This window comes from Hippopotamus amphibius, chromosome 9, assembly GCF_030028045.1.
Source record: "Hippopotamus amphibius kiboko isolate mHipAmp2 chromosome 9, mHipAmp2.hap2, whole genome shotgun sequence".
Lineage (NCBI taxonomy): Eukaryota > Metazoa > Chordata > Mammalia > Artiodactyla > Hippopotamidae > Hippopotamus > Hippopotamus amphibius.
The window spans coordinates 33,912,066-33,924,372 of NC_080194.1; the positions used below are offsets into that span (position 1 = coordinate 33,912,066).

At 41.1% G+C, this 12,307-nt stretch overlaps 1 protein-coding gene across 4 annotated transcripts in view; it reads left to right on the top strand.

Annotated features, from left to right (window-relative positions):
* Positions 1-471: 471 nt before the first annotated feature.
* SBF2 (SET binding factor 2) overlaps positions 472-12,307 on the top strand; it is a 440,997-nt gene continuing 429,161 nt past the window's right edge. For all 4 annotated transcript variants that reach the window (XM_057749271.1, XM_057749273.1, XM_057749274.1 and 1 more), the window contains exon 1: positions 472-664. In XM_057749271.1, coding sequence (XP_057605254.1) covers positions 610-664 — 55 coding nt within the window. In that variant the 5' untranslated portion in view covers positions 472-609. The remainder of the gene's footprint in view (positions 665-12,307) is intronic.

Genomic DNA, 12,307 nt, shown 5'->3' on the forward strand with positions numbered 1-12,307 from the left:
CATCTGCACAACATAAACAGGAAACGTGCAGCAAAACCCCTGGCGGTGCAAATTCCATGCTTCCAGTCGGGGGCGGGAGAATCTCGTCTTGGGAAGCGGGGAGGGGGAGGGGGGAGGGGAAGCAGCACTTTCCAGAGAACCCCTCAACCATCCCTGTCTCTTCTTCCCAGACCCAGAAAGAAAGAGTAGAGAAGGCGGAAGAAAGGACACCCTGCTTTAGGAAAAAATAGGGGAGTGGGAGGTGGGCCGCGGAGGGGCAGCCAGTCCTCAAAGGGAACCACCCCGAGCGGCTGCGGTGGCGCCGTGTGGTGGGAATACGACTATGGCCCACTCCCCAGACCCCGCCGTCCGAGCGGACCCGGGAAGGTGGGGGTGGGCTTTCCGCCGGGGCTCGGGTCACCGAGCCGGCGAGGGTGGGGGCGGGGGAGGAGCGGACGCTAAGCGCGGCGCACGCGCAGAGCGCGCCTCGGTTGTCAAACATGGCTGAAGCGCCGCCGCTGCCGCTACTGCTGCCGCAGGGAAAATGCTGAGCCCTCTCGGGCCCGGTGGGCGGCGGCGGCGAGGGCGGCGACGGGCACCCGCATCCCCGGCGCGGCGGCGGCGGCGGCCATGGCCCGGCTGGCCGACTACTTCATCGTAGTAGGCTACGACCACGAGAAGCCAGGTAAGGGTGTGGGGCGGGCGCCGCCCCCGGGCCTCCCCGCCCCCGCCCCCCGGCTGCCGTCCAGTGGGCTCCTCGGGGCCGGGCGTCGCGGCGTGGAGGCGGGGAGGGCCGGGCCGGTCCGGGCCGGGCCGGGCCCCGGCGGAGCGGGCGCTCGGCGTCCGGCCTTCTTGGCCCGCCCGAGCCTCGCGGTGGGCGTGGGGGCCGGCACGAGGGGAGGGGGAAGAGGAGGCCGCGTCCTCCGGGCCCGGGGCGGCCCAGCTGGGTTAGCAGGGGCGAGTCTGGCTGCGGCGACCCTCGCTCTGGAGGGGGCCGGGTACCAGGGGCAGCGCCCCGGTGCCGGCGGGATTGGGCCAGGACCACAGGGCTGGGAGGGCGGGAGCCAACTGTGCTAAGTTCCTCGGGGATGAACTTCTGCCCAGCATCCTCAGTGAGTAACGAGTGACGCGGTGGGCTGTCCTCTCCGAGAGGAAGTGCTGAGAGTCCGGTGCTACCTCACCCCTGAGCTGGTGGCGGGGGCTTGTCTAGTCACAGCGCCAGTGGACGCGTGGTACCGAGGAAGGGGAGAGGATCCTTGAACTTCTAAACATTTCTAGGAAATGCTCCTTGTTCTTTCAGGACAAATGTGACGGTCATTTCGGAATGAGTCTGAACACTATCTTTTAAGTAAGGACCGTCAGCAGACCGCTGAAGGTGATCTTGTTTCACTTTAATGTGTTTTAATTCTTTTCATTTGTCACAAAATTTTCCTCATAGGGAGCAGTCTGGCAAATGCATTACATTTTAATTTAATCGATGGATTTACACAACTCAAGAGAATTCAGGTTTTATGCACGTTTATTTTTGCATTTGTATTCCTTTGTGTTACTGTATAGCTAAGCATAATGTAATAAATTGAGCTGGGGAAACATCTATTTCAGGATAACGCTTGTCGCACATTTGCAATTTTAGATCTCAGCTGGACAGTCCCTTCATTTTTCAGAGGAGATGCAGAAATCGTGTTTTGCTGATGGTTACAGCCCTTTGTAGCGTCAGAATACCATTGTTCTACCCACTCTTGGTCGACCGCCCTTTTCACTATTCCTGTCCTAATAACTTCCTTTAGCGGGGAACTTTTATATTCTTTAGTCCATCACTCTTGACCTGATTGAGGTTAACAAGGAAAGGGGTTGGGCTGTATTTAAAGTATTTTCTGGTTCCAAAATTTTATTTGTTATTTCCTAGTAGTTTAGCATAGTTTGCTACCTCTTTCTTACCAAGATTAACAATATGCAGAATCGAAGTTTGTTTTTAACATTATTTCATTTTTAGCGACATTGGGTTTTTTTTCCCCTCTCACTTTTTAAAAAATTTGAAACAATCACAAACTTGCAGAAAACTTGCAAGTACGGTGCAAAGAAATTTTTTCTCCCTGAACTATTTGCCAGGAAGCTGCTGACCTGATTCCCTCCCTGTCACCCCAGAAGGCTTTATTGTGTATTTTCTACAAACAAGGTGATTCCTCTCCATAATCACAGTGCAGGCATCAAAATCAGGAAATTAACACTGACATAGTACTCCATCTAGTTCTCAGACTGGTTCAAGTTTTGTTGATTATGCTATTAATCTCTTTACTGGCAAAAGGATCCAGTTCAGAATTATGTATTGCATTTATTTGTCATAGGACCATCTCATCAGAGGTGAGGCAAGCTCTTGGTTGGCTTTTTTTTTTTAATTTGATTTTATTGAGGATGGATGTTTCTTTTTCTTTTGTTTTTGGTTGCGTTGGGTCTTCATTGCTGTGTGTGGGCTTCCTCTAGTTGCGGGGGCGGGGGGGGGGGGCTACCCTTCCTTGCAGTGCTTGGGCTTCTCATAGCATCGGCTTCTCTTGTTACAGAGCGAGGGCTGTAGGTGCGTGGGCTTCAGTAGTTGCAGCACGCGGGCTCAGTAGTTGGGGCTCACAGGCTCTAGTCGTTGTGGCTCATGGGCTTAATTTCTCCTCGGCATGTGGGATCTCCCCGGACCAGATATGGAACCCATGTCCCTTGCATTGGCAGGTGGATTCTTAACCACTGCACCACCTGGGAAGTCCTCTTAAATGGCTTTTGAGCTCACGTGAGGAATCCTGCTGATCTTCGGGAGTTTGCTGCTTGCATACTTATTCTTGATGGCAATGAATTTCATTTTCATTTACTTTCAAGACATTTTTGGCCATGTGCTGCGTGACTTCTTCAATCTGAAACAATTCCTTCATCTTCTGTTGATTTTCATAACCTTGACCCTAATGAAGATTATAGGGCCATTATTTTGTAGAATGACCCTCATTTGGGACTATCTTCCCTCTTATGATTGGATACATAGAGATTATGTATTTGGGCAGGAATGTCACAGAAGTGGTGCTCATTGCATCCTATATAGTTTACAATTTCATTTTGTCCTATTGTGATTTTTCACTTCGATTATTTGATTACTTTGATTATAAACAATGTCTGCCAGGCTTCTTCACTCTAAAGTTAGTATTTAGTAGTTAATTAATGAATGGTGTTTGTGAGGACTACTTTGAAACTATGTGTCTTGTTCTTCATCAAACTTGTATTCCTTTATGCATTTATATCTATGTGGATTCATAGTTTTCTGTTTTTTTTGGCTGGGTTATATTGTTACTGTTATTTAGTTGTTCATATTATTCTTCATTTGGCCAAGGAGAGCGCATTCAAACTGGCTTCCATGTCTTTATTTATTATTTTAAAACATTTTTTTATTTTCATAAATTTATTTATTTATTGGTTGTGTTGGGTCTTCATTGCTGTGCGTGAGCTTTCTCTAGTTGTGGGGAGCAGGGGCTGCTCTTCGTTGCAGTACATGGGCTTCTCATTGCAGTGGCTTCCCTTGTTGCAGAGCATGGGCTCTAGGTGCGTGGGCTTCAGTAGTTGTGGCTCTCGGGCTCTAGAGCACAGGCTCAGCAGTTATGGCGCACGTGCTTAGTTGCTCTGAGGCATGTAGGATCTTCCCGGACCAGAGCTCGAACCCGTGTCCCCTGCATTGGCAGGCGGATTCTTAACCACTGCACTACCAGGGAAGCCCTTCTGTGTCTTTATGACATGTCCCCACCATTCTTTGAACATGTCTTTACTTTTTGGCATAAGAAGATGTTCTGGGCTTATCTTGTACTGTCCCTGCTTTAGTCCTGGAATCAGACATTTCTCCAGGGAGATCTAGATCGTTGTAATGGAGAGTGGCAAATAGAAGCTAAGATCTCAGTGCTTGTGTGTTTATTGTTGTTGTATTGTTATTGGTCTCAGGCTTTCTTAATGGACCAAGCTGGGGAACATATGTATGTGTACACATGTGTATATTTATGTCTATATTTATTTGTTTATCCATAAATATAGAAAACTGTGAGTTCCTGCCAGTACCACTGACTTCAGTCCAACACTCCAGGGTCCAGTCTAGTTTTTTCCTTTTTCATATTCATAATACTGTTTTCTGACGGTGAGAAATCTGGCTTCTGTGATCCTTAATGTATTTACTTCTGTGTTCAGTCTCCCTGCATTTAACCAGTCTTTCATCTTTGCTACCACCCTCTCCTCTCCTGGATACCTTTCTCTCTCTGCTGGGCTCAGATTCTTCATTCTGTCTCTCCCAACCCCCTGCCCCTGTCAGGACCTAACAGCCCATACCAGGACACCATCCTCAACCTGCTCTGGCTTGGGCTCCCCATGTCGGCTTTTGCACAGTTTGTGGGTATACTTCATATCCCACTTAGATTCTGATGTCTGACACTGGGCTGCTTCCATGGGAAGGAAGACGTCCTCCTCATTCCGTGCTCACCCAGTGCCCCATGCCAGGTTGCTCCTCTTCTTTGACACCCTGCTTGCAGTGCTTGGACTCTGACTGAACTCATTTGGGTGTACCTCCTTGATTCACTTGAGCTCTGATAACCCTCACTCCATCCCCAGGCTATAATGACTACTCTCTATCCCACAGCAGGGAAAGGGAAGATTATTTTTGTAAGTAACAAAATCCAGAAGATTTTATAAATTGTAGAATCTTGATAGTGAGTTGTATCCTTTATTTTTTAACTTGGGGTAATTTTTCTTTAGTCAAGTTTATTGAAGTATAATTTACATGTAATGAAATTCACCTTTTAAACTGAACAGTTCAATGATTTTTGATGGATGTATACATAAGTGTAGCCACTACCACAATCAAGATATACATAGAGAACACTTCCCTCCAAAAAGCTCTTCTGTGCCCTTTTGCGGTCCATTCTCTCCCAAGCCTCTGGCAATCACTGATCTATTTTCTGTCCTTGTGTTTTTGTCTTTTCTAGTATGTCTTATAAATGGATTTATGTAGTTTTTTATGTCTGACTTTTTTTACTTAGAAAAATATGTTTGAGGCTTATCCATCTGTATGTATTGTCAGTTCCTTTATATTGCTAAATATAATATAATTTGTTTATCCGTTCACCAGTTGGTGGACATTTGAGTTTGTGGTTTGGGGCTATTATGAACAAAGTTATTCTCAACATTTGCAGGCAGATCTTTGTTCATATTGTTTCATTTCTCTTTTAGATACTTAGGAGAAGAATTGCTGGGTCATATGATCAGTGTCTGTTTAACTTGATGTGAAACCACCAAACTTTTCCAAACTGGCCTTGCCATTTTGTATACTTAACAGCAATGTATGAGACTTCCAGTTAGTCTTTTAAATTTTATTTATATTATTAAAAAAGTCTAACCATTTTAGTGGACATGTAGTGGTATCTCATTGTGATTTCAATTTGAATTTTCCTGGTGGGTAATGATGTTGAGCACCTTCTCATGTGCCTATTGCACTGGAATGTTTTTGTAAAGAGTTTGAGCAAATTTTTGCTCCTGTTTATTGGATTGATTGCTTTGCTTTTTTTTTTTGAAGTATAGTTGATTTACAGTGTTATGGTAGTTTCTGCTGTACAGCAAAGTGATTGTTATACATATATATATATATATATATATATATATATATATACTTTTTTATATTCTCTTCCGTTATGGTTTCTTTCCCTGTGCTATATAGTAGGATCTTGTTGTTTATCCATTCTGTATGTAATAGTTTGCATTTGTTTGGCTTCTTATTATTGAATTTTTACATTCTAGATACAAGTCTTTATCAGGTGTTTTGCAAATGTTTTCTTCCAGTCTGGCTTGCCCTTTCATTTTCTTAGCAATAGCTTTTGAAGAGCATATTGTTTTAATTCGAATCACTTTTTAGGCATTAGAATAGTTTTATGTATCTTGAGTTGTAGCCTTTGAGTAGTTCTTTTTATGTAAAACTCTCTGTAAAAACTTACTGGAAGAAAATCCACCAAATCTATGTACTTGTTTGAATTGTAAGTGAAGAATAAACCCGAGTCTGCAAACCTTTGTTATAAAGCTTTCTTCAGGAGTTAGTGTGATTTTATTACCTACATCTCTCTAACAGCTAATCATGCTATGATAATATGATACTGAATGTTCTCTGTTTAATTCTGGAATGTTCCTGGAATTATTTTTTCAACATATTAAACTATTTTTGTTTTGTTTAAAGTATCTTTTCAATTAATAATACTTTTTAGTTGATTTTTTTCATATTTCTATTTTAAAGTTGAAAGAAAAAAACCTTGTCTTTTGAAAAATTGCTTTTACAAACTGGAAAAAGTAGTGAATACTTACTATTTGAGTTATTTGCAAAGAAGAGTGCTTGACATGTAGATGTTTAATAAAGATGTATTGAATGAATACACACTTGCTGAACATGTGGAAAATAAAAAACTTATAAGGAAGGTGAGGGGTGGGTGTGGTTTTGAAAGGGCAACAGGAGGGATTTTTTGATAGAACTATTTTGTATCTTGACTGGGTGGTGGATACGTAAACCTACATATGTGATAAAACTGCGTAGAACTAAATACACAAACACAAATGAGTACAGTAAAACTGGGGGGATCTTGAATAAGAAAGTAGATTGTATTAGTGTCATTATCCTAGTGTTAATACTGTACTATAATTTTGCAAAGATGTTATCATTGGGGGAAACTAGGTAAAGAGAAATGGGATTTCTGTATTATTTCTTATAGGTGTCTCAAAATAAAAAGTTTAATTTAAAAAAAGCTATAAGGAGGATAAAAAGACACCAGAGTAGCCTTAATTTTTCCTTAAATCGATGACATAAAGGAAGGTTATTCTATTAAATTCCAGAAAAACATAATCTTAATGGCTAAATTATTACATCTTGTGGGTATATTAATAATGGGTATAATAATCACTTCATCATTTACTTTATTATTGGATATTTAACTTGTTTCCAGTTTTTTGCTCTTCTAAATGCTACAGTTTAAGTCCCCTGCGTGTGGATGAGTTCTGCTCTGAGAGCACGTTCATAAGCCCAGTTTGTTCGTAAGTCCAACAAAGTTAGCCTCGGCACCAACTAACACAATTGGTTATCTAGTACTGTACTGTAGGTTTGTAATACTTTTCATGCGAGTTATAACATAAAAAACAAATACAAATAATAAAGAAAACATTTTTAATCTTACAGTGCCTTGAAAAGTACTGTAGTATAGTGCAACAGCTGAGCTGGCATACAGGGGCTGGCATCAAGTGAACAGGCAGGACGAGTTACTGACTGGAGGAGGGTGAGGAGGTGGGAGATGGTAGAGCTGAAGGATCATCAGCAGGGAGGGCAAGCTGCAGTTTCACTCACGCCTGATGTTGATGGCACAGGTTCTGTTCCTTACTAAATTCAGTTCTATCTTACCTTCTTGAAGAAACTATCCAGTAATGTCTGGATAGTAGCTCTTTTTTTTTTTTTGGTCATAGGTGACATGGTAGCACAGGATTGCATTCTAAATGGCTGCTGCAACCTTCGTGTACCATTCTATGTTCGGGTCCTGTGCCTCAAAAACTAACAGTGCCTTCTCAGATAAAGAAAATCCCTTTGCCGTTTTCTGTGTTGTGAATCTCTTTGGTTCTTAAGTTACTTCTTCCCCTTGTCGCTCCACTCTCTCAATTATTTTCACTTTTGTTTCCATTGTTACCACTTGGCGCTTCTTAGCAGTATCAGTTACATCACTGCTGCTTTTACGCTTTCTTCTGGACATCTTGGGTTTGCAATAAAGATACTATAGTTCTGTACTCTATACAGTATTGTACAGTAAAGTACACAAAAGCACAACCACTTGTAGAGGATGCACACATGTGATGGTATATGCCAGACACGTGAACTAACTTACGTGATTTGGACATGAACGCACGTTTGCATCTTTGAAAGTTCACAACTTGAAGGTTCATATGTAGGGGACTTATTGTACTGTCATATTGAGGAGAACATAGCTTGAAAATCACTGATTTTTGTGACAGTTTGATTTTAATAATTTGAAATTGACTTTATTTTCCTGACTTTGCATACGTACTATGGCAAAATAATTAGGAAATTTCAGTTGTTTCTTGTAGGTGAAGTCACTTAGCCAACTATCTTTATTTTTGTTATAGTTTTTACTTTCTCATACTTTGAGATTTGTGCAAGAAAAATTGATAATGACCACATGGGTAAATTCCCTTATATGCCTTTACTTTTTTCTTTTTATTTTCTTTTGCTGTCTGTTAATACATTTAGAATTTAATCCATTTATCTAGATGGTATTTAACCTGGAGTCAAGTATCATAATCATTTGAGGTTCTTGCATTCTTTCATATCAACCGGCTTAAATATATTAGAGAAAGCATTTGAAATATTTCTTGGGTATTTCATCAGTTTTATTTAAGCAGTATGAGTGAGATAAGCTAAAAGGTAAATTTATGCACAATACCTGAAGTGTCATAGTTTTAGACATTTAAACAGTTTTGATAATTGTTTATTATTGAACCATTGTAATTTATAGTCAGCCTGGAGCCCCTCCCTTCCCCCATTCTATATTGAAGTAGTTGGAATTTCTCTATTGCTGTTTGTTGCCAGTTGTCAAGAACCATTTGGGATTCATTGATTTGACAAGCATTTATTGCTTTGCAGACATTGTGCTAATTGCTAGAACAAAAATAAATGAGTAAGGAGTAAGTTTCTATCCATAACTTAGTCATTAATGGAGGCAGTCTTGAAATAAGTAGTGATAAATGAAGAAGGTGGGTTCACTTTACTGAGGGAGAGAGGAGGCTTCTTATGAGAGGTGATGTTTACGCCAAGTTATGCAGGATGAATATGCGTTTGCCAGGTAGAAAGATGGGAAGAGGAGGCTATAGGTAGAGAGAAAAACATGTAACTGTGTGAAATGTATTGTTCCAGGAATGGAGAGAAGTATAGTGTAGATGGGAATTGAGGTAAGCCTTGATGCTGCAGTGGTGGGGGTCAGATTGTGAAAGCTGTATGTATTAGGCTATGGAATTTAACTTTGACTCTGTAGACAGTGGAGTCTGTTGAAAAGTGGGGGTTCTTGAAAAGCAAGAAACACCTTAGAAATGTGACTCAAATAGCAATGGACTGGCGGGAGAAAGACCAGTGTGAAAAAACTCAGGAGCTTTTACAGTGGGAATAGCAAGGAAGGTATGGATTCTAGAGAAATTTGCAAGCTCATATTAGCAAAATTTAGTAGTGAGTGGATGTGAAGGGTAAAGGAGAAAGAGTAGTTGAGGGTAACAGTTTGTAGCTTGGATAAGTGGGTGGGTGATGATGCTGTGAATGCAAATGGGGAATTTAGGGGAAGAAATGAATTTGGATGAGGAAAAGTAATGGTGAGGTTAGTTTTGATATGTTGAATTAGGTGTGCCTGCCTGTAATCAAGGTAGAGATGTTATTTAGGTGTTCAGATATGTGGGTCAGGAGGTTAGGAGAGAAGTGAAGATTAGAGATATAGTTTGGCAATTACCAGTAGCCAGCTGATTGTCAGAAATAAAGAAAAAAAATGAGATTGTTTAGGGAGTATGTATAGAGTGAAAAGAAGAGCGGCTTAAGAATTGAACCCAGAGAAAATTCAGTATTTAAGAGAGAGATAGAGCAGTAGCAGCCAAGAAACTGAATAGGACTGGTCAGAGGTATTGCAAGAGAACCAATGCAGAGTGATATCGTGGAAACGCTGAGTGTAGAGCATTTTGAGAATGAGGAAATGATGAATAAATGTGAAATACTCTGAAGATGTCATGTATATTGAGGACTAAAAATAATGTCTTATGGGCTGTATTAACAAATTATCATAGACTAAAGGGCTTAAACAACAAACATTTATTTCTCACAGTTCTGAAGGCTGGGAAATCCAAGATGAAGGCATAGGCAGATTCAGATTCAGGGTCTTATGAGAGCTCGCTTCCTAGCTCATACATGGCCGTTTTCTCACTGTGTCCTCATTTGGTGGAAGGGGCAGGGGAGCTCTCTGGGGTCTCTTTGGTAAGGGTACTAATCCCATTAATGAGAACTCTGCCCTCATGACCTAGTCACCTCCAAATACCATCACTTTGGCCCCCCCTCCAAATGCTATCACGTTGGGGATTAGGTTTCAATATATGTATTTGGGAGGGGAACACAGACATTCTTTGTCTATGACAAATAGACTCATAGACTTGATAATTAGGATGGTGACTGAAGAACATTATAGTAGAGCTGGAGGGGCTGAAGTCAATTTGATAAATGCACGTCCCAGGTCATGTGCTATATAAACCTTATGTAGTCCAGTTTATTCCATTCCTTTATAGAAATTCACTATGACCTACAACCTATGGCCTGTGGAAAGAGTCAGAGGTGACTTCAGAATTCCAAACTTGAAGGTCTGGGATACTTGTGATACCATGACTTAAAAAAGAACATTGAAAATATTTTTCTTTTAAAAGAAAAGCATTAGTTATTTGTCTTTGTTGGCTTGGAAGAAAATGGGTTTTACATTATAGTAATCCAAATGGAGACTTCAGAAAATGAACAGGGCGGGGGCAGAACACAAAGACTTGAGAGTCATTAGTGTAGATAGAGCTGTGACACTGTGAGTGCCCTCAGAAAGTCGGTGTAGAGACAGAATAGAGGACCAAGGACTGATAAGAGGATGGAAAATAAAAGGAACCGTAGAAGAAAGAGTTGGCGAGTTTGAGAGAGACATTTAATTTTCCCTAATAGCTATTATTCCCGATGGTGATAGAACCCTTGATTTTTGGCTAGTCATGTAGCCATGCAGGATAGACTATTTTCAAGTTAGTGACAGAGACAGGTGAACACTGTTTTGGCCAGTTGGATATAAGTGGAAACAATGTGTGCAGTATTCCAAAAAGTATTCTTAAAGGATGAGGGTATGTTTTCCAAGCTTTTTCCTTTCCTGAGACTGGCACGCTGATATAAAGACTGGCACGCTGATATAAAGACTGAGGAGTTCTAGCAGCCATCTTGGACCGTGTATCTAAGGACCCACCCCCTAGGGATATCAGAGCAAAAAGCTGGAAAGAACCTGGGTCCCTAATGACTTATAGTGGGGTTGTCATAACTGCCTCTGGAAATTTTTTTTTTTTTAACATGAAAGCCTATAACCTTGTATGTTTAAACCACTATAAATTAGAGTTTTCTGTTGTATATAGTTAATCTTAATCCAGGTACACAGAGGTGGAGGAGATTGCTATCCAGAGTCACAGAAACTGAGGGAGTATTTCTCAGCATCAGGGATGGCAGATGGAGGTCAGTGAGATGTGAAGTTAGTGAAGATCTTTGTGTTCCATGAAATTTTAGAGTTGAAAGTTAACTGCACAGATCATCTGATTCAATCCAGTTTATAGATGAGGAATCAATGTGCCCATGCCCCTGCACCCCTTCCCTACATGTTTTTACCTATGAGTGGTTACAGGCTATCGAGTGGCAAATCCTGGATTGTAAGTTTCCTGATGCCTGTACTCCAGTATGCCATGCTATCCTTTGAGAATTTATATCAAGGATAGTCTTACCCCACAATTGTTTCAGCTGGAATGTTGTGTTGTAAAACAAATAGTAAAACTTTAAACAGGAAGAAAGGATAGGAAGTGGAGGCAGCAGATTAAGACCGTTTGTTTGAGTCATCTGAATTTTGAGAGGTAAGAATATCTGGTTGGAAAACTTGGAATGTTTTCAGGATAAAAAGACTTTATTCTTTTTTGTCCCAGAGCTGTCTGGCTGATTAGTGCTTAATAAGACATATTTAAATTGAATTGCAAGAAATAGCGTCGTCCATTGAGAGTTTAAAAAAATGTGTAGGGCAGATTTGAGCATACACGAAGGCAGAAATAAGAGTGGAAATCAATAGAATGAGAGCAATTGATGCTGGAGAGGGTGCGGGTAGATATGGGAAGAAAGTTCCTTAGGACTTGAAGTCTCAAGCACATGTATATAGGATATATATATATATCGGTGAGCTCTGAATACTTCCCTCTAAAAAGAGTATGCACTTTGGAAAATAATATTGCCATTTCATTAATCTTTGAGATATTCTATAATGGTGTCCATCAGAACATTTCACCGGTCATCTGTGGGGACTTTGTGGGAGGTGACAAGTCACATAGACTTATTATAGAACCAGAAATCCATGTAAAATTAGCCTTATTGGACAGGGTACTATTGGGAAAAGATAGTGCTAAAGTGTACTAAGAGAGGGGTTTGAGGGTAAGCTTTAAATTTTAGATACAAGTATCTAAAGAGTGAATTCCTAAGAAACCT